The 26431-nt window shown below is 49.8% G+C and overlaps 1 protein-coding gene across 1 annotated transcript in view; it reads right to left on the bottom strand.

Moving 5' to 3' along the window:
• Positions 1–6923: 6923 nt before the first annotated feature.
• The window catches only part of NPSR1 (neuropeptide S receptor 1), a 77918-nt gene continuing 58410 nt past the window's right edge, over positions 6924–26431 (bottom strand). Inside the window, exons 5-9 of the mRNA XM_081146937.1 lie at positions 25940–26141; positions 17102–17178; positions 12791–12877; positions 10095–10278; positions 6924–9385 (exon numbers count right to left, since the gene is read on the bottom strand). Coding sequence (XP_081003063.1) covers positions 9295–9385; positions 10095–10278; positions 12791–12877; positions 17102–17178; positions 25940–26141 — 641 coding nt within the window. The 3' untranslated portion in view covers positions 6924–9294. The remainder of the gene's footprint in view (positions 9386–10094; positions 10279–12790; positions 12878–17101; positions 17179–25939; positions 26142–26431) is intronic.

Here is a 26431-nt window from a genome sequence, read left to right as displayed (position 1 = left end):
CTTATTACCTGTGACTAATACGCCCCCTCCCCAGCCCTGACGGGTTCAAGGTGTGACTCCCGAGAGCAGCAGGGGGGATGAGGAAGGGCTGGAGCAGTTAGAGGGTCACTGCAATTATCCCAGCAGCGCCTAGTTATGGCCTGAGCCACAGCGGGGGGGTGGGTGGTGGGGGGGGGGGGTGGAGATGGAGAGAAGCAGCGATGTTAAACAGGATCTGATGTCACCAAATCTGCATTTCAGGATAATCGCTGTGAATGAATGAATGAATGGGCCTGTGCTTTCTCCCCTTGAGTTATTTTATTGTTTCACTTGAATTGCTTTATTGTCCAGTCTCTGTGTCACTGATTTTTGCCCTCACTTGGTAATGAAGGCCACTTTCTCCCTGAGGTTCCAGAGGGTGTCACTCAGGAGCAGTTCTGCCTGCTACCTTACTGTCAGGCCTGTCTCAGAGGGAGGCAGGATGGGTCATCTTCCTCCCATGGTCATGATGGGACTCATTTCCTTGGAAACCTGACCCTAAATGCTAAGCAGAGTGAGCTGTTCGTGTGACACTTTTCCAGTTCCTCAGGAGATGCTGGTCTCAACCCCACGTGGAGCCCCAGCTTCCTACCAGCAGCTTGATGTATTGGTAACACAGTGTGGAAATGAAGTTCTATCAGATGGAGCGCAGTGATGCCCGCGGTCAGGGAGAGGGGAAGGGAGTGATTATAAGGCAGACATGGAAAGACCTGAACAACTGCACGGATCCAAGATACCTCTATGGATGGTCCTCCAAACTGTGTTCTCTCTTTCTTGTCTCTCCCTCTTCCCATTTGTATCTCTCTGCACAGCTGCACCATGTCAGCCAACTCTGCTTATGGAGTTGGGGGTCCATGGGACCTCTCCTGTTGGAATTCTGTACCATGGACTTTGGGTTTCAGTTCCCACTAACCGGCTCAGTCTCTTGGCTGTAGTTCGCTGACCAGGGTGCAGGTGAGCCCCATGGATTGGGGGTCTACCTTGGTCTTCTCATCTGCTTTGGCCAGGAGGTGCTGGACCACATGGAACCCAACCTTGGCTAAAGTATTAAGAGTCGTGCAGGGCAGTGTCCCTCAGAAGGGACTGTGGGCGTGGCAGGCACACTAATGCGGGCCCACCCCAACTTTGTTCTTGCTATGCTGAGGGTCTCAGCTTTTGTCTGTCCACTTTAAGTAAAGGTAGGAAAAGGAAGGCACTCCCCATGGCAGGTGGACTCTGCGAGTGGCCCGGGGCACAAACGTCCCTCAGAAACAGCCTAGGGATCCATAAGCAAAAGCCTTATTCTTTAACTACAACAAAACAGAACTTGCCAAGAATCTCCTGAGAACAACCCTCTGTGGACTCTGGAATCTAGAGCAGGTGGGGAGGGACGTCAAGAAGAGTTGCTGCTCCTTTAACTTCTGCCCACTTTTGCCCAAAGAGGACTATTTGGCTGGGACCCACAGGCTACTCACAAGAGAGAAGCAGGGCTGCTCCCTCTGTCTGACACCTGTTGAGGAAGCTAGGAGGGGCGTGTCTTGGGAAAGCCAATGAATCTGGATGGGGAACAAAGGAAAGATTATTAGAGAGCAAATAAGGGGTGCACAAGAAGAAAAAACATTTTTGGTGGTGAGCTGTTTCCTTCCAGGTGGAGGTGTGATCACCTAGTCTCTGGGAAGAGGCTCCCTCACTCCTACGGGGTGGGGCTTGATCTGGTTGGTTTGAAGGTGGGAAGACTGTTAGGTGCATGTTCAACTAGCCTCCCCCTCTTTCTCTTGGGCCTGGGCTGTCGAGAGGGGGAAGAGCTTTTCTGCTTTTCATTGTCTCACCAGAGAAGCTAACTGCCTGCCACAGGAACTCCTGTCCTGGGAAGGTGCTTCCAAGAACTCGGTGGGTATATCACACAAGGTAGGCTACTCGATGTGAGAAGCAATTCCTGAAATTTAGTAGCCTCATCTCTTTCTAAACCATTAGAGTCCTCCCCATTCAGTTTGCAGATGGGCTGGGGAGGGTGGGGGACGGAGTCATGAGAAGCACCCATGGGAAGTTTTTACGGATCATGCTAGAAGAGTGGGAAGAGTTTTCTCACAATCCATTGGCCAAAAGTCATATGACCAGAGTTAACTGTAAGAGAGGCTGAGTACATAGAGCAGCTATGCTCAGGGGAGGGGTGAATTCAGATACTGGTGAGTAGTAGAGGAGCCTACTCTAGAGCTCATTATTGGTAGGCTCTCTTGTGCAGTAGGTACCAGCCACATTTATTAATAATAAGGGTCTTATTTCTCTCTTTCCTGTCATCCTTTGTTCTATTTTATAATCTGTTCAAAGCTCTCATGGGAAAGAGAGAGGCTATTTTGGGGCCCCTCAACTCCAACAATTGATGCATGGCCTTGGAGCACTGAGAAATAAAACACAGGAGCTGAATAACAAATTGGGAGGAAGCTTGGGCTCTAATTTTCTTTGAACCCTAAATCACAAGGGAAAGAGAATATAATTTTGGACTTTACAGCCTTTGGACTTAAATAGTCTTTGGACTTTAACTTACTCGTTGACTTTAATCACCGAACTTTAATTTCTTCCCAGAAAATTCATGATGAGAAGGGGTTGATATTCAAATTTGGAACATTTTGTAATTGGTATTTTATTGCTGGAGTATCTTAACATCATTTAATTTCATTGTAGAACATATAATGGTCTATATTTAGAGTGGCCATATAATTCATCATCCAAACTAGGCTAGTTTGAGAGAGAAAGGAGGCCCTATTAATAATTACACTGGGACAACTGGCATAAACCTGGTCTGTTTTGAGTGCATTGGGATGTATGGTCATCTAGCTTTGTTGGACAATGTGGAAGGACATAATTAGAAATGGAATAGGGAATGAATTTCCAGCAACGAATGTAGTAGATTTAATTAATGAAAAATTTCTGACCCATATAAGAGCCCTTTGGGGATCAATTCTAACTTGTCTACCAGTGGTCCTAGGAGGACCCACAGAGGGGCCATCCAGCTGGGGCCATCCAGCTGGGGAAAGAGAAACCATAGTAGGTATTTCAGACAGAGGGGACTCAATGCAGGGAATTGAGTACAATTCAGTGTAGGTATTGGAGGGCTGAGAGAGCAAAAATGAAGAGTAGCGTACAGATTAATAACTACAGGAAGCTCTTAGCATTGCTAAGACACGGGGAACTAAAGGAAAGAGGTGGAGTTATCCCACAAGCTCAGAGGAAAGCCCTCAGGGTGGATGCTAGGATCCCTGGGGGCAAGCTCCATGCAACTGAGGCAAGGGGAGGCCTGGCTGCTGCTTGTAATGCTGAGTAGATGGCAAGGCTGGTGCTTGGAGAGCAGGAAGGAAGCCCCCCATACTCCTCAAGTTGTTTGTCCGTCCTTCCAATCTCCTGCCTGTCTCCCTTTGGCAGACCCTACCCAGCAGGAACCTACTGTCAAGGGAGTCTGGGAAATGTGGTTGGCAGAGTTCCTAGCCCCAGTGTCAAGAGTAGAACCTAAGGGTGGGCTCCAAGCTGAGAAATAGTAGGGATATAAAGGACCTAGATGCATGCCCTGGCCAGTGTGGCTCACTTGGTTGGGTGTCATCCTGTGTACCGAAATATTGCCAGTTTGATTCCCAGTTGGGGTACATGCCCAGGTTGTGGGCTTGATCCCCAGTATGGGGCATGTAGGGGGCAGCTCATCAATGTTGTGCTCTCACATCAATGTTCCTCTCTCTCCTGCTCCTTCCTCTTTCTCTGAAATTCTAAAATTCAATAAAAATATTTAAAATAAAGAATAGATGCAGTGGATGCCATGGGGAGGAGCAGAGATCTTGGTAGAGCTGCTCCCCTCCTCTGAGGACCGCCACAGCTGGTTGATCACAGGCTCACTGGTCAAGCACAGGTGGGCTGAGAACAAACAACGGGGAAGTCATGGTGGATGGCTCTTCTCCATTCCTGATGTTTCCTTCTGTGTGGAGGTGCCACATTTCCAACTTCTATCTGTGTCATGAATTTGGGAGCATAAACTGGGCATGCTCAGCTCAAGGCCTTTCCCTTGCCGGGGGGTGGGGGTGAGGGGGTGGGGAGGCGGGTGACAGGCTGCCTGCAGGAAGCTGATGTTCTCCTCCACCCCTCATGCGTCAGTCTTACCAGTTCATTCAGAAAACTAACACTTATTGGCACCTTGTTCGTAATCCAGGCACTGTTCTGGTCCTGGGGCTACAACAGGGAACCGAACAGACAAAGATGTCCTTGTCTCATGAGATACAGAGAAAATAAATAAAAAACATACCCAGTAAATGTGTTATATAATCTATGAGGAGGCAACAAATGCTAGTGCAAAGAAAAGAAAATGCTGAGGGGTTTGGGACTGCTGCGCTTCCAGCTGCAGGGCTGAGCGATGTGGTCCGGCCTGGGCGGCCTCACTCAGCAAATGAGGGCGCTACTCGGAACCTTAACACACGCCCCTGCTTACTCCGTGCAGTTGCCCTGGGTCCAGCTGAAGTGAATGTTGGTCATTCTGTTCCTCAGGCCAGTCACTTGTCCCCAGTCCTGGACATGCCCCAGCGGCTTGTGTGAGAAGGACTGTGGCTCTGGCCCGCAGGGGAGGCAGGTCTTATCACCAGGTTCGCCGGCAGAGGGGCTGTCTCGGAGCGAAGCCTCAATCAGAGTTGCCTGTAGTCACAGCTTCAGCCAGCTTTGCAAACAGATGCCAGGGGTGCCTTAGGCCACCCACCCCGCCCGAGCCTGGCAGTGTTCCAGCGACGGCCAATGCTGCTGGCAAGGGAATGGGCACTGTTTTCTTTAAGGCAGCAGCCCTCGGTGTGGCCCTGAACCTGGCGGGTGGACGCCAGTGTCTTTGAGGACGTTTCAGGGGAAGCCTGAGGTCAAAATTATTTTCATGGCAGCCTAGGGTGCTACTTGCCTTTTTCATTTTCATTCTCTGTTTTGTGTGGTGGAATTTTCCAGAGGTGGTGTGGCATGTGACCGCGCAAAAGATTGACTGCGGAATCAGATTGAAATACTGCCTTTTGCCTAACTTCGTATTTGTGGGAAGCCCTATTTTCTTTATATATTTCCATCGAAACAACATACTGCAGCAGATTGAATGGAGAGGACAGGGAAATCCAGCTGTCTGTTTGCCAGGCTTAAAGAGATTTGCAAAGAAGTTCAAACAGTTTCTCTTCTTGCTGGATTTTTTTTTTTTAAGAAATATAGTTACTTTCTGTATAAGAGATATTTATGTTAATATGTAATGAGCTTATTATTGTGATTTATAAACAAATTCATAAGTAAATATTAAACATTTTTTTCAGTTTTAATTTTTAATGTAGTAAATATCAATGGGTATAATCCACATAAACAAATGCAAAGCGGTCCTGAGACAACATGTTTAAGACAGGCTGCTCTCCAGGGGCTGATATGATGTCACATCCACGTGTTGTTACAGGCCCCAGACACCTGTTCAGGGGCATCCTTCCTTGTTCCCAGAGACACTTGGTCACACTTCCCCACCTGACTCTCTTTCGGGTGTCTGTATACTTGTACAACCACTTTGAATTAATGTTCATCTTAATGGAGAAAAAAATGCATTTAATCCAGCGTGGGAAGAAGAAATTAGAGATGTCCTGGGTTTACCTAACAGATAGCTGGAGAGTTGCAAGGTGATCGATCAAGTGGCTCTTAGGAGAACACATTTGTCCTCAGGTTGGACCCAGGACAACTGGATGGAGGTGAGCAAAGGGAGCCTACCCACTTCTTGGCCCTGAGAACTTTGGGCTCTAACCACCCACATGCTTTTGATCCCTGGCTCTGGAAGAGCTAGAAGAGCAAGGAGGTTAGCACCTAAACAATGGGAGCCATCTCCTTTCCATCAAATGCAATTGGAAGCGCCCGGGAACACTGGCAGGCCTGCATGTAAAATGAGATACACTCGAATGACACTGCAAGAACTGTAGTTGCCAGCAGCTCTGTGGCTCACCTAAGATGATTCTACAAGAGCAGAATTACTTTATTTCCTGCCAAACATGTTTTTATTTCCTCGGCAGACCCAGGCTTGTGGTCCCTTTCCACACTGCGGCTATAGAAGGAAGAGGCAAAGCCATTTCTGGATGTGTGTCCAAATACAGTGAGGAAGACAATTTAAACCCCATGTTTGTTTGGTTTAAAAGGGATGCTTTTTTTCTCTCATGATTAATCACAAGTTAAGCCATTGAAAAGGTGTTACCACTTTCTGGGGGAAAACAGGTGGGAGATGTTGCTTGGTGAGATTAAACTTCATTTAAATTATGCTTCCCGCAAGCCCTGGAAGCAGAGAAGTTTTTACCGTTCATATTTAATTTAGTCCAGTAGAGTGGAAGCACTTGCTTTCCCCAGCGTGGCTACATATGTTAAGCACACCTGCTCCTGTTATCCTAAGTTCCCACCTGTGCCTGTGCTACGTGATAATGTAGCAGAGACTTCTTCGATATCTTGATGTGGGAAGGAAACCTCTTTATTTTGCATAGCACCCCCTGACTCCCTGAACCCATGTGGCACCCAAGGTTACAGATGGTGACATCGCAGCACAAACTTCCCATGTTCTTCAAGAGCTCCACCTGTATCCTAGACTGGGCAATGTCTCTCTGACTTCACAGTGACGGTGGGGAATCTACAACTTCTAAAAGGTAAGTGAGTCAGCGCTGAGCCGCCGAGTCCCTGGGCCCCCAGGGAAAGAACTCCAGCTCTGACTCTCAGGATATAATTTAACTCATTTCAATCTCAGAACCTGTACCTGTAACGAAAACACAGTCTTCTGCTCCAGCCTGATTCTATTCTCATCTCGTTTCTGGAAAGGAGACCTGGCCCTGAGCAGGGTGTCTCAGGCTGGCTGGGAGCATGTGGGTTCCTGACTTCGTGCAGGAAAGATTTCACAATCAAGTCCAGGTGATTTTGAGAGCATGTTTATTAACACTGGGACAGTGAAACAAGAAAGGGCTTAGGGTAGAATAACCAATAAGAGAGAGCCTAGGAGGGGCTGCTTTGGTTCTCTAGAAACATTATAGGAAAAAAGTGAGCCACGGTGGGGTGCTGTCAGCTCACGGGGAAGTCAGAGGAAAGGGGGCCTTGGGGACAGGTTCAGGGGGTAAGCCTGAGTCAAGCTGCTGCTGCCCATTGCTTCCCTAGTTGCAAGTCTCCTGGGGTCCCTTAGAGTTTAGAAGATACATGCCTGTGGAGGAAGACGATGCGTGCCTGTGGAGGAAGAAGAGGGAGACGGGAAAGGTGCGGGCGTGCTCCGGGGAGGGAGAGCGTGAGCTGGGTCCTTTTTCTTGAGGGTTTTAAAGTCTGGGTGTCTAGGGGGGGGTCTTACGGGAGGATCTCAAAAGAATATTCATCAGCTTTTCCAGGTGCACACTTTCAAGGTCTTGGTCTCTACTGATTGGTCAGCACCAGGGCAGGGGGTCATTAGTCAAGCAGCCGGTCTTGGCGTTGTCCACCTGGTTTTGCTGCTTTTCTAGGCCTGGAGCTGAAATATAACTGAGGCCTAGATGTTATCTCTAGGGAGGAAAGGTCAGGAGGGTCTAAACTGCATGACCAGCAATGTTAAAGGTCAAGGGTCCAAACTGCCTGACTAGCGATATGCCAGAGGAGGAAAGGCCACCCTGGGGACTAGGTCCAGTGTTAGCTTTGCCCGTTGCTAGGCACCAGGGGCTTTCTGCCTCGTGACCTTCTGTATCTGCTGTAAATTGTTTGGCCAGTTTGTTCAGCTGTCTGTCTCATTTCCCCATTCCACTTGCCAAGGAATTTTCCTAACTTCTTACTATCCTGCCTCAATCTGACAGATGAGACAACTGATGCCCAGAAACATTCAATGATGTGTCCAAAGTCATAAGACTGGTAATGACTAGTGTTCTCAGGAGGCTCATCCTGCTTCTCCAAGCTCAGCAAATGCACAGAAATGAGGATTCCAGAATGCACACCGACAGCAACCTGCACCATTATCCCACTGACCCCCAGTCTGCCAGGGGAATGGGAGAGACAGCACTGCCACCCAGCGTCACGTCCACGGTTTCTGAAGGGCACAGAGCCCCTCCCACACTCCTTAACTTTCAGGATCGAGTGACGGCGAGGTAGGCATGGAATGTCTCTTGCAGACCAGAGCTTGACGGAGATTGAAAGCTGTTAGGAGGCCCGGCCCGGCGTGGCTCAGCGGTTGAGCAGTGACCTAGTATCCAGGAGGTCTCGGTTTGATTCCCGGTCAGGGCATGTGCCCGAGTCACAGGCTAGATCCCCAGTCGGGGGTGTGTACGAGGCAGCTGATCAATGACTCTCTCAACATTGATGTTTCTATCTCTCTCTTTCCCTTCCTCTCTCTGAAGTCAATAAAGATATATTTTTTAAAAAAAGAAAACTGTCAGGAGGACCCAGGCCTCCTGTTCTGCCATCTAGGACGCTGGCCAGGTTTTGCTCTGTTAATTGGCACCCATGCAGGCACCTGGCTTAGCAGCAATTCTGTGGGTCTTCCGTGGCCCATCTTGATTTAAAGAGAAACATTGAAAAGTATTTCTCTGCCACTCCAAGCTTCCAGGGCTGCTCACACTTAGGTCATTGGAGAGGAAGGCAGCCTTTAAAACTTGGTATTAAACGAGATTATTCAGGCTCTCAGATTCAAAAAAAATTCTCAGAAAGATAGTGATGCAGGGATCTGATTTCTGCCTAAAGAGATACTTTCCCCGAGGCCACATGGAATTGAGAAGAGAAATTTATGGAAAAAAATGCCACTGTGACCTTAAGCAGGCAGTCTCGGGGTCAACACCATAATGAGGAACGGAGCGCTATTAAAATATACCGCACATTTTAATGAGTCCACCAGCAGTAGGCCCCCAAAAAAGTTGAGCTCAGAATAATTTGTGGAAGGAGGATTTTGCCAAGGAGATTTTAATGTCAAGAATGTATGTGGGACTAAAAATAAGAGGCTCACGCGCATCCCAGAGCTGTGGGCGGGCATCTATCTATAATCAAATTAAATACTTCCTTTTCCACTTACAGAAAAATCCGATGGTAAAAATGGACTAGAAAACATTTAGTCATATTTCACTGGGATGATGCTGATGAATACCGGTCTCCAGACTTGTCAAAATAAACCCACCAGCGCTTCCCGGCCGAGGTGTGAGGGAGATAACAGCAGCCGGCGATACGCAGAGACAATGAGGAGCCCGCAGAAACACCACGCCTGAAAAGCCAGGGCATTCGGCTCAGGCTCCATGTGCATGCCGGGGTGGGGACAGGGACAGGGACCCAGGAGAGCTGCCGCTGCCCCGGGGTCTAGATGAATTCCGGCTTGGACACGACCTGCATTTCGTGCCTCTCGATCCTCTCGCGACATGTGGTTCTGGAATCCCTTGATCTTTGCTCCCTGGAGAAAGAACAAAGCAGAGAGGGGAAATCATTTGACTTAGTGGAAAGGGGAGCAGGACCGTTAAGAGATGAGAATAATGGAGAATGTATCAGGCATCAGACACCCTGCTAAGCAACACCCCTGACCTTCCTTCCCCACCAGTTACAGCCCTTCCCCGGCCCAGTGAACACACATCACCGGCCAGGAGGCGGGCACTGCTCTTAGCCCCATTATACAGGTGAGCAAACTGAGGCTTATGGAAGTTAACTAACTTGTCGGAGGTCACAGGTAGCTATGAATCCACAATGGCGGGACTTGCACCCCAGCCACCGGGATCCAGCCCTGAGTCGATTTCCTGTGAATTTCCCCCTTAGCTTGTACAGGAAACCGCTGAAAAACAAAATGACTGAGGAGCTGTCGGAGGGAGATCATGTCAGCTCTTCTGATCATTCTCTGACCTCAGCAGTGTCACTTGGCCTGGTGAGCCCCCGTGTGTTTATCTGTGAAGTGGTCCCCGTACTCCGTGTCCTGCTGTGTATGGAGGCACTTCAGGGGGACATGCCTGGAGCCAAAGAAGGGCCTTCCTGTGCCCTGCTGAGACGATTGCTGAGCTGTGGTCCCAGGCAGAGAGCACAGGCCATGGCTTGGGCCTGGGCTTCACCCTGACCCTCAGCTAGGGGGTCTCTGGGATGAGGCCGGCCCCACGGGAGTGGCTGGTGCCCCTTACCCGCGGCGGGGGAGGCAGGAGGAGCCGCTGAACGTGAAGTAGACCAGGGGGTTGATGGCGCTGTTCAGGGCCGGCAGGTTCTGGATGATCACAGACGCGTAGAAGCGCTGCTTGGTGTCCGGGAGCAGGCTGAAGTTGTCCAGCATGTCGAAGAGGAAGTAGGGGCTCCAGCAGCAGATGAAGGCTGGGGGGGGGGGGAGGCAGTCAGCACCCGACGGCGCCCAGCCCAGGGCACGCGCCTTACACCCGGGATCTCTCAGAAATACTTAAAACAGTAAGTATCCCAGTGGAGAAACCTGACTATTTTATATAGGAACACAGTATTTTTAATAAATACGGAATTTTCCAGAGATTTGCTCGTGAACCAAATGTCATGTTCACTTAAACACACACGCGTGCACACACACACGTACACATCCCACAGACAGCTCCTGAAGCTTCTCTCTCTGTACAGACAAGGTCCCATTTGACGACTGTGTGACTCCTTATTGAGAGCTGGGGAACCGCTGGGCATGGAGGCGTGAAATCGCCTCTTTGGAGCACTTCACAATGTGCGTGCTGATGTATTGAAGGGGGTGTGTTGGGGTGTGGTTCTGGCTTCCCAGGGAGGCCAGCCCCCCTGCCTGGAGCAGGAAGTCCCACCGACATCCCACACATCCTCTGAGCTCCCAGCTGGACACTCACGGAGCAGAGACCCTGTTTGTAAGTATTCCGGTGAAGAAACCTGACTAGTTTATATAGGAACACAGTATTTTTAATAAATACGGAATTTTCCAGAGATGCAATTCCCATCTGGGCAGAGTGGCTCAGTTGGTTAAGTGTTGTCCGGTGCACCCAAAGGTTGCTGGTTCGATTCCCAGTCAGGACACACACCTGGGTGGCAGGTTTGATCCCCAGTCAGGGAGCATACGATTCTCTCTCTCACTCTCTCTAAGCATGTCCTCAGGTGAGGATTAAAAAAAAGAAATGTAATTCCCATGCAAATGAGGAAAGATTACTTGTTCCATTTGGAACTGTATCGGGGTTTGTGCACCTGCTGGGAAACCCAGTCACCGACAGCGGGCTGCTCAGTTTTGTGTCTCCGTGAACGTGCACCTGCATGGTTTGAACTGATGGCTGCTTCCTCCCTCACCTGTGGAGCTGTGCTCAAGTACTTAGGTACTGAAATCTCTATCATTTTATTATAAATTACTTTCTTTCTATTCCTCCTTGATATTATTATGTATTGATTGTTTATGAATTACATTAGGCCAATAGTTTTATGGATACATTTTGTATCAGGGTGGGCAAGAGGCGTTGCAGGGTATTTGGTAGAGAAAGGGCTGATTTGGTTTAATTGGGTCGTTGACACTGGCTGACCCTCTCATGGGCTTCTTCTCTGTTCTCTGACTACAGAGCCCCCCAGGCCTGGGCATTTAGCTCCTGGTCACGGAGGGACATTTTGGCTCTGGGACACACGTACCAGTTATGCCTCCTGACTCCGCCCCAGGGAGCCTGTGTCCATGCTCCCGATTGCCTGGGAAGGCAAGAGAGGCTGGTCAATTCCAGAAGCTTCTGGGACAGGATTCTGAGCCCTGGTGGGCTGCACACACCCCATCCCCATTGTTGTGTGCCCACATTCTGCTGGCTGAGTCCCGCTGCGTGTGGTCGGGTTGGCATTTTGCTGCTGTGTTTATAAAGGTGAGATTGACTTTCGGTGAGTTGACATGCAGCTAACAGGAGGGCTGTGCTCTCTCGGAGCTCCAAGGGCCGCGTGAGTGGCAGGGAGGGTCGTATTTGAGCTACAAAAAAGGACACAGCACAATTCCCCTTCCTTCTTGCATATCCAACCTCATTTATCAGTTCACTCAGCGGTGTTAATCAGGCGCCCAGTGTTTGGGGGCCCTACTCAAGGCCTTGGTGATAGCATTGTAAGGAACACAAGGCCTAAGTCATTGCTCTCGTGGAATTATTTCTCCAGCCCGAGAGACAGACAATACGCAGATCAATACCTATCTTATAATGTCGGGGCAAGTAGGAATGTGAGGAAAACTAAGGCCGGGCGGAGGCTGCAGGAGGGCTGTGTCAGGCTTGTCGAGGCCTTTCTGAGAGGTGGCTTTGATGGGAAGTGAGGACGTGAGGGGCTACGCCATGCCCCCATCTGGGGCAGAGTGTTTCAGGTGGGAAACGGCAAGGGACTCAAGGTCAGAACAAGGTGACATCCTGAAGAAATTGCAAGACCACAGTGGCTGGGATTGAACGAGCAAGGAGGAGCGCAGAGGGAAGGGAGCGCAGATGGTGGGAGGATGGGTCTCACGGGCCTTGGAAGACATGGAACAAAGTTGGGTATTATTCCAACTCAATGGGAAGCTGTAGGGGGATCTGCAAGATAGCGACAAGGTATGCTTTACATTTTAAACAATCTCGTGGGCTGTTCTGCCGAGGAAATAGGAGAAGACCAGCTAGTGGTGAGATTTTCTCCAAACTGTGCACCCCGGGGCCTTGGTGGGAGTCTAGATTAATGAAGACAGAGATTAGGAGCCAAAGGTCACCCTTTGAAGGACTGATCAGTTTCACACATTCCTCCCCAATCACACAGGTGGAAGTGTCTGTGAACAAACTCCTCTCCCCCGCGGGTCGCCACCACCTGGTCTTGGTGCAAGTTTGCTCTTGGGATGTTCACACAGTTCTGTGACACAAGGAGGGACGTTGCTTACCAAGGATGATGACCATGCTGTACTTGATGGCCTTGATCTTTGCCCTTGAGATGAGCCCTCTGTTGTAACTGGTGCACAGCTTTCCATCTATAGATAGAAAAAGGGAACAGTAAAATGAAGTGCTGTTTCTATCAATGCAAATATTGTAAGTTAGTCCCTTACAGCTGTCACCGAACCACTTATATCCTGCTCGCCCATGCCCAGGAGGCCCTCCTTGGACATTTTTAGAATGGAGGTGGCTGGTTCTGGGCTGGATGTTGGAAACTGCTCAGTTTGTAGCTTAATATAAAATGCAAATGTACTGGGACATCCAGACTCTCTCAAGAGGCTTGGCTGGATGCCCTGAGTCCTGAGTCCGCTGAAGCTGAAGTCAGTCATAGTGACCACGGAGGGTGATGCTGAGATACCCATCTAGTTGCTTCAGCAACCCAGGGCAAAGCCATTTTCTTAGAATAGTTACCCCAGCCCGGCCTGGCGAGGCTCAGCGGTTGAGCGTCGGCCTAGGATTTAGGCAATCAGGGTTCGATTCCCAGTTGGGGCACATGCCCGGCTTGCGGGCTCGATCCCCAGTCGGGGCGTGCAGGAGGCAGCTGATCAATGACTCTCATCATTGACGTTTCTCTCTCTCTCTCTCCCTCTTCTTCCCTCTCTCTGAAATCAATAAAGATATATTTAAAAATAAAAAAAAAGAATAGTTACCCCAGACTAACTCATTCATCTCATTCAGAAACTCCAGTCTCGACAAAAGCTCAAACCAAGGATATTATAAAAACAGAAACAAAACCAAAAAAAATCCTGGAGGGTAAATATAAGAGTGCATGAGAACATCAGCTTGATGGAGATAGGAACTTTAGTTTTTTTTCACTCTGGTATCCTCTGAACTTAATGAGTGATTAATATTTGTTGAATGAGTTAATACAGACCTCTCTCCAGTTGAGCAGGGGTAAAGTAAACATTGAGGGGGCAGAATCCAACGCAACAGCTCTCAGTAGGAGGGCTAGAGAGCTGGCAGATTCAGGGGTGGGGATGTTGGATGCAAGGTTCCTTGATGTTGTGGAAGAGTTTTTACTGTGGGGGCTTCAGACAGCCCACATGCACCTTTGTGAGAACTGGGGAAGGGTGCCCTTCCTCTGGATGGTGCAGCCCCGCCCCAGAGCGCACCTCAGTGAGGGCAGCATGGGTAGGATGCCGGCTCCGTGCACCTGCAGCTGGCAGCCAGTGATTGGGCTCAACAGGCACAACCTTCCTGGTGGCCCAGGCCAGAGGCCCTGCCAGGGTGCCTGAGTCATATGGGGCAGGGCAGTTGTACCCTAGAGGCAACTCCTGTCCTCACTCGTCCTCACTACATTGTTCAGATTTCACGTTTGAAAGTGACTTTCATCCCCTTGGGAACTGGCACGTTCACCTTTGCACTATTTATTCTGACCCCTCTCCATCCGTTGCAGCCCAATCTGACAAGCCCAGCACATCTGCTGAGAGATAAGAGCCGAACAAAAGGCTTGAAGGCAGAGGCCCTGTTCCCCAGGAGTTTCCATCCAGCGTGAAAGATCACACCTGCCCCACTAAGCTGGATGGCGTGAGAGAGACAAAACCAAGTATGGACAAGAAGAGAGCCCCCCTCCCCCACCCCCCGCTATCAGAAATACAGGAACAAGGGGCTTTTTATGGGCAATGAGCTGAAATGCTAATTATAATTGATTTGGTATTTCTTAATGCATACCCTGTGAGACCACGCTTAGACCACGCTATTCTGTGCATTTCAGAACCACAAAAAGTCAGTGGTATAAGCACATGGTGTAAGAAACATTTACAGCTGTGGTTCCCAGCTGGGACACCATTGCCCCCGAGGTGATTTTTGACAATGTCTGGACACATTTTTGGTTGTCCCAGTGGCGGGAGGTGACTACTAGCATCTAGTAGGTAGAAGCCAGGGATGCTGCTGAACATCCTTCAATGCACAGATCTCCCCCACGACAAAGAGTCACCCAGCCCCAAACACTGACAGTGCCAAGGTTGAAAACCCTGGTTGCTAAGGTGTCATCTTGGGAAAGATACAGGCGTCCGAGTCAGACCTGAATACATCCTCAGCTGTACCAATTACTAGCTGTGTCACCATAGGCAAATTGCCCACTATTTCCAGCCTCAGTTTCCCCATTTTAACAATGATACGTGAAACACCAAATTCAGTTATTTTGAGGATTAAAATAAAAATAATGTAGTTGAGATGCTAAGTCCCATGCTGAGTATGTCAATTCTCTTACTAGCTGGGGTGACTGAGGTTTAACGGTATTTCAGGGGGAATACAAGCTGCCTTTATGGACGTGAACAGAAGGTATGACTACATTTAGACAGTTTATTATACAATGTTGTTATCTGTGTATAGGAATTAGATACACCGAAAAATTATCAGGGGGGATTAGACCCATGGGAGGCAAGTCAAAAAGCCAGCAGACCAAACTATCCTTTCCCAGTATCCCCTCTGCTGGAGAAGCAGCTGACTCCTAGGCTGTAGACTCTGAAGACTGGGTTGGTTTTTCAGAAAAGTTCCCAGAATGACATTTGTGCTCTGAAATCTGCTTAAAATGGAAACTTTCTGTCCTTTCCACAGGGCAACTGGGTGACAATGTAATCAACTGCCTGCCCTTCAGTCTCCCAATGAGATCAGTAGAAGCATCTCTAATCTGACCACTCCGGGAAATGCAAAGCCTCCAGCTCCTAAGGATGGCTCTTCAAAGGCTGCCGGCTACAAAGGGCCGGTAATTCTCCTTTATTGGGAGATAAAAGGATTAATTCTGTCGGCCCTGGCGCAGAGCCTGAGTGAAGAGCAGTTAAATTCAGCTGTCACTGTGTATTAATAGCTGGGCAGCCTGGAGGCAGCGGGTCCATTAGATTCTGCAAACCGCCCCAGGCTGTTTTAGCTCAAGTATGAGTCCCTAGGGGGCCCACGCTGGCAACTAGGTTCCAAGAGGCCCGTTCAGGCTCCCAGCCTCCCCCCCACATCTTGCCCCTCAAGGAGTCACTGGGGGGGGCAGGGGGGGCAGGAAGGCAGTTATCCTGGGATTTTCAAATGAGGCAGAATTTATTCCTTGCCAGGAGGGGGAGCCATTTGTGGCCCTTGAATGAGTGCAGGTGATTTATTTGTTAACGAGGAAGTCTGCCGAGTAATATTTTAGAGTAAATATTTTTCATATGTTGGGATTTTTATATACTTCAGATGGATTTAAAAAATTAAACGTTTTTAGAAGGTATTTCTGATTTCTAAAATTTTTAAAACTTGAAATTCGTTTTTGATTTCTGATCATTAATGGCCTCTTTATCTACAAATATGACCTGCATGGTACATATTTTTAGCACATGAAGTCTCATCTGCTTAACTGTGGAACTATGGCCACTTCCTTCGCTAGGTGTTTTTGTTTTGTTTTTTACTTTCTGGCAAATCGGAGGTCACGGTTAGCGAGGAGGAGGTCTGACCTAGCTCACCTAGCTCAAGCCTTTTCTGTTCCTCAGCTCCTCAGCTGGGGCAGGCCCAGGACCCCTGACAAGCCTGAAATCATTGTGGCAGAGACGCTCAGCTTTCGTCAGATCCCTTCCTTTTCCCGGGGCCCGCAGCTGGACTACATTTCCCAGCCTCCCTTTCAGCAGGGTGTAGTCATGTGACTAAGTGCTGCCTGTGGGAGTATGGGAAGAACCCTTGTACCCGAGACCCAGGCCCGGCTCTAACCACCTCAGTGCAAGCCGGGTAGGTGCTCTGGGTGCAGTTTTACTGAAACGGGATTGGGGTGGGGTGGGGTGGGGTGGGGTGGGGGTGGTTAACAGTGCCCACCTCAGGCCTGTCTTGGGGGAGCTGTTGTGTTGGGACAGGGGGACAGCATGAACCATGTTCGACTGGCTTAGGGTCCAGGATTGTCCTGAGGATGGATGGCGGCTTTCCCGGTCTGTGGACTAAGTCCATTAGAAATGTGTACTCTGGTGTTTCGGTGAATGGAAGGTGTTCTCTTGGACAGTCCTCTCTTTTCATCCCAGTGTCCTCCTCGTGACCAGGCCCGAGAGACCGGGGTGACCCCGCATTCTGGCTCAGAGGCTGCTTGGCGGGACCCTCTGCTGGTACAGCCTGGCCAGGCTCGCAGTCCCCCCCAGTTCCAGGGACGCCGGGGGAGAAGGCAGGGCCTGCCTGGGACAGCCACTTGGGGGTCTGAGCTGCCCGCTGGGCCTGGACATATCAGTGCAGGCTCGTTGTATCCAGAGCCCAAGCTCATATTTGCCAGAGGAAAACCTCTGAGGAGGCAAAACGAGCCGAGATTAGAGACTTACCTGAGCAGTTGGAAATCACCGTCTCCTGGGCTTTGCTTTTAATCCAAATGGTTCGGATCACAATGGCATAGATGACGCTGTGGGAAGGAGCACAGGTAAGATGAGAATGGCTGAGGGGTCCCCCCGGGAGACACAGGGGGAGGACCACTCCCACCTCCTGAGCGTGAGGTGTGGAGGGAGGGTCGCCCTGTATTTGCTGATTCTAGAATCCCAGCAGATGGAAACGGAAAGCCCCTAGGAAGTCAGCTGAATGTGGCTACTTCTTTTTTAAGTGAGGAAACTAAGGCTGGTGAAGTTAAATTTCTCTAAGATCACCCCAGTTGTTAGAGGTAGAGCTGAGGTTAGCATCCAAACACAGCGCTCAGGGTCAGGAAGATTTAGATTTGTAACCGGCTCTACTGCTTACTGGTTGTATGACCTTGGCTTTAGTTTTTCCTGTGGCCCGTGATCCCTGCCTCTGGTGTGCAGGCCTCTGTGTGTTCCTCTCTTGTTGGATGTGACGGGACCTAGGATTTGCTTCTAATTGGTGCATTGGGATGAGGCGATGGGATGTTCATGATCACACAAGAGTGTAGCATCTTACTAGCGTCTGTCTTCATCCCTTGCTCTGAAGAATCAATTTTCTGGGACTGCAGAACCGTGAGTCCTACAGCCCCAGGAAATTAGTTCTGCTAAGACCCCATGAGAGATGGGAATAATATCCTTCTACAAGTGAGCCTCTGATGGGCACCCCAGCCCCGGCCGACACCTTGATGGTCACCTTGTCTCGGCAGATGACCCAGAGAAGCCGTGTACAGACTTCTGACCCACAAGACATATGAGATAATAAAGTGTGTTGCTTAAGTCACCAGGTTCATGATCATGTATCAAGCAATAGATAACAAATACACTGTGTGATATAGGCTGACTCTGTGTGTCCCTCCAAAACTCATATGTTGACTTCCTAATGTCCAATGTGATGGTATATGAAGGTGAGTCTTTGGGAGATGCCTAGGTCATGAGGGTGGAGCCCTCATGGATGGGATTAGTGCCCTTCTAAAGAGAGACCCTAGCCCATTCCACCATGTAAAGACACAGAGAGAAGCCTGCAACCTGGAAGAGGGCCCTCACCCAACCCTGCTGGCACCCTGATCTCAGACTCCCAACCTCTAGAACCGTGAGAGATGCGTTTCTGTTGTGTACAGCCTGTGGCATTTGGTTGTAGCAGCCCAAAGGAACAGACAGTGAGCCCCAGTTGAAACCGTAAAATGGAGTTAACAATACAAACCTCTTGAGAATTTTTTAGGGATCAAATGTGACAACATTTAAAGTGCCGAGCACAGTGCTTGAAAATTAGACTCAGTAAATGTTATCTTCTGTCCCTCTTTCTTCCCCATTTTTCACATCACACCACATCTACTCTCCTGGGATGTAACCTGTGCCTAACAGGAAATCAACGTGTCAGTGACTCAAAAGCAGCAGCAAAATTTGTGCCTGATGTCCCCTTTGGTAAATATAAAAATTAATGCCTTTCTTTCGTGTTATTTGACATTTCAAATATATTAAGTATCTCCACTAAAAACTTGGGGAGGAAGCACCACTTTATTTTAAAACCACACCAACTTCCCTCTTGAGAGCCACTGGTTAAGAGAGAAATCAGAGCTCCCATTTGCAGCAGCTGACAAAGCACTAATTGCTTTAATGATCTTTAGAATATAACGTAATTAATGACTTGGTAAAATGCCCTGCTTCTTTATGCTCTTCCTGTCTTGTTCAGCCAACCCCTCTGAGCGCTCCGAGAAGGCTCGAGGCCTTTTCGGAACACCCCCCCTTTGCTCGTTTACCTGCCCAGGGGTTTCTTTGGAACCTGTGTGTCTGCACGGAAGAAACAAATGAGGGCAAACCTGACCAGCGAGTCTATTCTTCCTCTAGGCTGAGCATTTGTTAGAGCCGGGAAACTTCTCCCCAGGTAAATGGACAGCAAGGAAAGGCTACAGCCACAGGGAGTGCTGTGTGTTGCAATCGCAAGCCCACTACTTAAGTGATCAGTAATTCAAATATTTATTGACAATTGATCAGTAATTCAAATATTTAATGACCATCAACCACATACACGGTGGAAATGAAAAAAGGCCTATGTGTTAGGGGTTCAGGCCTAAGTCACCCCACCTCATCTTGAAAGGACCCGCCAGGCAAGTAGAAAGTCAGTCCCAACTTTCCTGTGAGCCAGGAAAATGCCTATTAAGTCGGGCGCCACTTTAACTTATTACCCAAATCAGGCCACTTCTCAGAGGGCACCAGTTGCGCATCAGAGAGACCTCGGAACTGTATGTCTTTCTTCCACATCCCTTCCTTCTAATTAATCAGCAAGTTCTGTGCATTGTCCCTTCAAAATGTCCCCATTGCCTGTCCCGCCCTCCATCCCTGCTCTTCAGAACCCTTACAACCTCTTTTTATATATGTTGGTGAGTTTTCATTGTGATAAACATAACATAAAATATACCATTTTATCCATTTTTAAGTGGACGGCTCAGTGGTATTAAGTACATTTATGTTGCTGTGCGATCACCACTGCCCATTCCCAGAACTTTTCCATCTTCCCAGGCTGACACTCTGTACCCCCTGAACACAAAACCATGGCCAGCCTCCGGAATTGATGGCACTCTTACCCAGAGGCCGTGCCCATCTGCCCTGTCCCTTCTAATTCACCATGCCTGCTGCCCAAGCGAGCGCCCGTATGGTCTCTTGCCTGATCATTGCCGTAACCCTCGAAGACCTCCCCCCTGCTGCCCCTGTGAATGCTCCCAGCACCGTCGGGGCTGGGGCTCCAGGGCAGAGGACGCCCTGGGCTCAGCAGGGCAGCCAGAGCCTCCCCTCGTCTTCCTCCGCCTTCCTCACCTTATCTTCCTGCCCAGAATCGTAAATTACACACATCATATAATACATCAGTATATTTCACATAACATACTACATATGATTACAAAGGAGCAGAATGCTATGAAGATAAAATGTAGGGTGATACACGAGTATATAATAGGGGCCCTGACTTGCTCTGGGGTCAGGGACACCTTCCGGAGGAGGTGAACTTCCAGCTGAGAGCTGAAGGGTTAAATGGTGTGTAAATGCCGAGGGGAGTGATCACGCACACAGAGGGAACAGTATGTGCAAAGGCCCCGAGGCGGGAGGGAGGATGGCGCATTCGAGAAGGCTGAGCCTGCGTGCAGACAGTGTGGGTGTGACCTAAGATGAGAGCGGCCTTGTACACAAGTTAGAGGTCATGACCTTTATCCTGAAACAGTGGAAATGTACCGACGGGCTCTAATCGGGAAAGTGAAATGATGGATTAACAGTTTTTTCCAGTGTCACACATTTTTCGGTATGGATGCGTTGTTTCTATCTAGATGTAGGGGCTGGTACCTGAGCTGAACCGTCCTGGGAAAATATACAAGAAATTCTTTGCCTCTGAGGAGTGGGATGAGGGGGAAGTGGGAGGAATATTTTTGTTTTTCATTTCACACTCTGCTGTATGCTTAGCGATTTTCCAAATGAACCGATGGCTCTGACTGTCGTGTGGAATGGGAACTTAAAAGCTGAGAATAGATAGGTGGCTATTGCGCTGGGCAGAAGGAACGATGGTAACCACCCTGGGAGTGTGTGCCGGCTCCGTTGTCCTGGGATTTTATTCCGTCTCTGGGCGAAATGACTACACGGTGTGGCCTAAAGTTAGGGAGTGAGAATACACTCCAGAAGCAACTGCAGCTCCTTGGTGCAGGAATCCTGGATGGGAACAGTCATGTGCCTCGCCTCTCACCCCAGTGCCCACGAGGGGGTGCTCAGGAGGGAAGCTGGCAGCGTTAGCCCTGCTCTGTGCCGGTCCCTCTGCAAAGTGCCCGACACCCTGTCTCATTAACTCCACCGGTTAACAGGGTGCTGGGCCCCGTGTGGTATGTGCTCAACACATCTCGATTACAGTTTTTGTTTCCTACAAGTTCTTATTTTGTGACTTTATATGTGAACAATGGGGGGAAGAGTTTATTGTCCCCATTGTGGGGATGACAAGGCCGAAGTGTCAGAGACCAGACTGGCCACCAAAGCCCGGGTGTGATGCTGTGAAGACAGTAACAGTGATTTGCTCACCTTCACAGTCAACCAATAATTGTGCCAAACCCTTCAGGGAAATTCTCTCATTTGACCCCTCCGGCAACTTCATACGGCCGGTGCTGGCGCTGGCGCTGGCGCTGGCGTGTCTTCCAGGTGGAAGGCTGCGGTTGGAGAGCTCCCACGACCGGAGGTCACACGCTGGAGGCTGGCACAGGGGGCCGGAGCCTGGCCCTCTGCCTGCAGGCTTGTTAGCCAGCACGCGGGCTGTCTCGCTCGCAGCGAGGGCGGGGTACAGGCTGCACTTGGGCTGCACATGCCCTGTAGTGCCAGTTACTCCCTGAATGCTCTCGACCAGCCCAGCACCCCCTGCTGGGGTCCCCTGGGACCCTCTGTTCACCCCCCAGTAACACTCATCACCGTGTTACAACTCCTCTCTCCGTCGGCTGCCTCCTCTGCCATACAAGAAGGTTCGTGAACTCAGACGCCACGTATGTCTGGTCACTTCTGTGTCCCCCTTGCTGGCCCAGAGCCTGCCGGAGGGTGGGTGCCCTCAGGTATTTCTAGAAGTAATGAGTGAATGGAAAGAGGCACAGAAGTAACAGTGACAGGAAGTCACTTCCTTCTCGGATGTGGTGGGTCGTCCTTGGTCTCGAACCTCACGCCCATGGGCTGTGCTGGCCAGGCCCCTGGGCCCCTGGGCCCCTGGCCTTGAGCTCCACAGGGCTTTGCGCTCCACAGGCCTGTGCCGGCCTCCGCATGGGTTTCCCAGTGTGACCCCCAGTCCCCAAGCAAAACAGATGGATTCGCTTCAACGACGGGAATCGGTGCTCCACGGCAAACGCGCTCTTCCCCGCCTCCTCCTTCGCGGTGGTCGGGCGTGGATCCTTAGCCGCTGTCTTGGTGTCACGGAGAGGAGACGACAGTGGGATGAGGAATCAGTTAGGGAGCAGGGAAATAGCCACAGCTAAGCACAGCAATTACGCCGGGTCTGACGACCTCCCAGCCACAGTTAGGCAGCGGTGACAAGTGAATTTGGAAACAACGGAAGTTGTGTTGACCCAGAAAAACATTGTGTTGACTTGATTGTCACTCGCTATGATTTCAGGTCCTGGGAACCTGATTTAACTAATGACGGATCAGCTAAATCTGTTCATGCACAGCTCTCTCATGAGTCTGCCAGACAATATGACTCCTTCCCCCCCGCCTCCTTCTCTCCCTCCCTCCCTCCCTGGAGGATCTGCCATATGCCAGAAATGTCCATGTTGTGTGTGTGTGACAGTGACTGAGACAGTGACAAGACCCCGTGTCCTGTGGTTCGTGCAGCGGGTCAGCGGGCCTGCGCCGTTCATTCACCCCGACATTTACGAAGTGCCCACTGTATGCTGTATGTGGGATCCAGAAGTTAAGAGACAACAGTTCCTCCACTCGAGAGAGAGCCACACAGGCCGCAGTGACACTGGCTCACAGCCTTCATGGCGACCCGGACACGCTGAGGGTCCAAGCGGTGAGCACGGCTCGGCCTCGGGGCGGACAGCCCCCTGTGGAGCTGGCATTTGATGTGAGAGCCGAGGAGGGGAGCAGTTTGCCGGAAGCCAGGTGGGGGTTGGGGGGGAGATGGGGGGTGGGGGGGGTTTGGAGGAAGAGCAGCGCAGGGTGATGCTCACAAAGGCAGCCGGAGAGAGGACGCGGGGTGTCAGGGGCAACGGAGGCTTGTCGTGGCTGGAGGGCCCGGTGCCCGGAGCGTGGCCCCAGCTTCTCCTGAAACAGCTGGGACCTGAAAGGGACAGCGATCTTGTCCTAGCAGATATTAATGTATATAAAGCTACGATAATGAAAACAATGTGGTATCAGAGGCAGAAAGGCCACTAACTCAGTTATTTGTGTGTTCTCTCCTTAAGTATGTCGATCGCTATTAACTAAAAATAAAGTAAAACATATTCAAAATTAGGAAGGAAATGGCAAACTGGGGAAATATTTACAACACATTTAAAAGGCTATTGTATAAGGGGTCTCTCTCAAGGTAGAGAATACATAAAATAAAAACAAAATAGACTGAAAGTTCAGAAACAGTATTTATAATATAAATGTTTTTGATAGAATTGCCATTTCATACCATGGAGAAAAGATAAGATTATTCAGTAAGTGGTGTTGGGGGTAAATGATGGTGTATTAAAAAACCAGATTTAACAGATCTCTAATTCATATCTAACACCAAAAGTGAGTGACACTGGGACAATTGGTAAATTGGATCAAGTATATTTCTTAAAGTGATATATTTAACATACTCCCAACACTAAAATTATTTTCAAATAATTAATGTAATAAATCATAGAAAAGTTAAATCAAAGCATAGATAAGTATGTGGAAGGGGCAATTTCCTAAGGGGGAAAAAAAGTTTAATCTTATCTAAAACAACCACAAGCAACAGAATCAAGCTCGGGGAGCCAAAGTGTGGTTAAGAAAGAAAGAAAAAAAGAGTTGAACTTCAGCTCTGAAAGATACGAAATCGTAGCAACTTGTCCCAGGAAGCAGTTGGGAAATTCCCTCTGACCCTGGTCTTGCTGCAAGAAGGGAGCAGGCGGTGATGGAGGCCGAGGGTGCCACACCCACCAGAGAGGGGCGCCTTCTCTGACAAAGGGGCCTGACTGCGTAGGAGTGGAGGTCACGACTGAGCAGATGGGACACTGCAGAGAAGCTCACGGGCAGAGGGAGGTCACGGAATAGTCCTGGTTCTGCCTGGGCGGGAAGCAGGGAGCAGGATTTAAGGAGCCCTTAGTTGCTTGATGAGGGCTGAGTAAAACCCAGTTTTGAAATCACCCCCTTTAATCATCAAATTATGCTTTGCTATGTCCAAGGACAGCACAAAAACACAGGAGTTGGGCTGTAGGCAAGTTTGAGGAGAAGTGCTGGTGGGAAGAAGGGGCCAAATTAATGGGGGACATTTCAGATAGTGAGAGATCCACGTGACAGACCTGGCTGGAGAGCCCAGTGCCAGCCGCACGGTTCACACAGTGCCCGCCCTGCTGAGCAAGGGGTTTGACTGACGTCAGGAGCTGATAGGAAATCAATCAGGAGAGAAGCAGGGACCTGCGGCCGCCGCTGACATTGACCCGTCAGTCCCCTGACGGCCTGAGCTGCTTCCTTCCAAATGCTTTCTCGGGGTCGGGGCAGGCATCTCTCCTCACCCATGCCCCCCTTCTAACGTCACTATGACTTGCTTTTAATTGGTTGTCTAAATAACCTTCATCTTTCCTCCAAGATTCCTCCCCAGTTCAGCTTGGCGGAGGGGAGCACAGTGAGTTGAAATGGACTGTCGATGCTAATTTATCGACTGAGCAGAGGAGACTGGACAACCTCCAACCTCAGCAAGGCTGCTGAGCTGGCCCGTGGGGATCATTCTGCCCAGCCTGACCTCTGATGGAAAGCTGGTCATCCTGCTTCTTTTAGCTCTAAGTCTGTCCTTGTGAAAAATTCAGGGGCTGGACTATGCGATGGATACCATTTCTCCAGTGTTAGTATTTTCTGAGACTAGAGATGAGCAAAGAGCAAGAACAAGTGGTTCCCAAAATATCAGAAAACACTTGGAAAATACCTAACCACTGAAGGATCAAAGAGATCATGTTGAAACAATGTGATCATTTCTCTTTAAACTCCATGATTGGCAAAGATTTAATGAAGAAACGGTACCACCTCCCATCGGGTGGGGGGAAGAAAAACCAGAGCTCTCACTTGCTGTTGGCAGGAACATACCTTTTCCTAGAGGACAGTTGATGAATATGCATCAGTCTTAGGATGAGCGTCATCAATCCAGCAATGCCACTAGCATGAGTTCGGAGGAACTGATCAGAGACTCAAGGGAATATTCAAAGGGTGCAGAGTCACAGGATCAGCATGGCCTGCATGCACACTGAACCCCCACCCATGCAGACCCACCCTTCCAGAGGTCACCTTGCCACAGGACCAGGGAGACCCTGCCCTGTCCAGGTGGCTGTGGTCTTCTCCAGCTCTGGCCCACCACTGGCCGCAGGACAAAGGGAGTCTCCTATGACTTGGTTGCTCCATAACCAAGCTGCAGCCCACCCAGAAAGAGCTTCTTGTCAACTTCTCTCCCACTGGCTCTGCCTGCCTGTCCTTCCTGTTGCCACACTCACTCTCACCTCAGATCTCCAGGGAGCCAGCTGTCCTCTGCTTTCCCCTTCTCCTGTCTGAATTCTTCTCTCTTTCAATGGTGGCTTCCAAGAAATGTGCTCCACCGTTACCTGACTTCCTGCACACATACTCTAGCATATTTTTTGTGTTGCTGTGGTTTTTATTCAATTTTGTTTCAAGCACGTCTAACTTTTCAATGATAAGATCCCTGAAACTGGTACCATGCTTATATTTGAAAGATACCCAGAGAGAACAGGATATGAAATCAGACAAACGGGGGTTCAAATCCTGTGTGATGCTGGGTGTGTTACTTAACCTCTCTGAGCTTGAGTTTTATCATTTAGTTTTTTCATGGGGTTAAGCGTGGTTAATGGGGTAATCGTTGGCCACTTAGCACAATACCTAACCCATAGTACACACTCAGAAAAGGTTCATCCCCTGCCCCTTACTCTCCTTTGGAGGATTTGGGCTTAGCACAAGCTTTCGATAAAATTGTGTGGACCCGCCAGTTCCCCCAAGGCCACGAGAAACAGTTAGTGACCTGTAGGGGAGGAGAGTGGCAGGTGGCAAGCCGGGGCGCTCCTGAGGGAGCCTGGCCTGCGGGCCTACCTGATGATGGTCAGCGGGATGAAATACACCAGGAAGGCCACGACGGTCATGTACGGGGTCCAGTAGGAATCGTCGGGCCACAGCGCCCAGCACTGCTCCTCGCCGTTGGAGAGCTTTCTCTTCCCAAAGATGACCAGGGTGGGGGTGGAGAACAGGAAGGACAGGCTCCAGGCGCCGGCGATGAGCACCTTGGCTTGCTTTTCTGCTCAGAGAAGAGAGGGAGGGCTGGGCATCTGGGAACATTCTTTGGGGGCACACTTGGAGTCTAGTGTAGTAGAAGATCACTGTGCGAGAGGAGCTGTGGATCTCTCAGAGCCTCAGTTTCCTCACCTGTAAAATGGGGATCGCAGACCCTCCCTCTGGGGCTGATTCGAGGGTTAAGAGAGGATGTTTGCCCCGAAGCTGGCCCACTGCCTGGCATAAGGTCTGTGCTCCCCAATTTCTCCTTCCCTCCTTCCCTGATTTGCCCACTGGACTTGAAATATTAATGCA

This window comes from Miniopterus schreibersii (genome assembly GCF_964146895.1).
Source record: "Miniopterus schreibersii genome assembly, chromosome: 9".
Taxonomy (NCBI): Eukaryota; Metazoa; Chordata; class Mammalia; order Chiroptera; family Miniopteridae; genus Miniopterus; species Miniopterus schreibersii.
The sequence above is the reverse complement of the archived record's forward strand: the minus strand, read 5'-3'. Positions and strand labels throughout refer to the sequence as shown.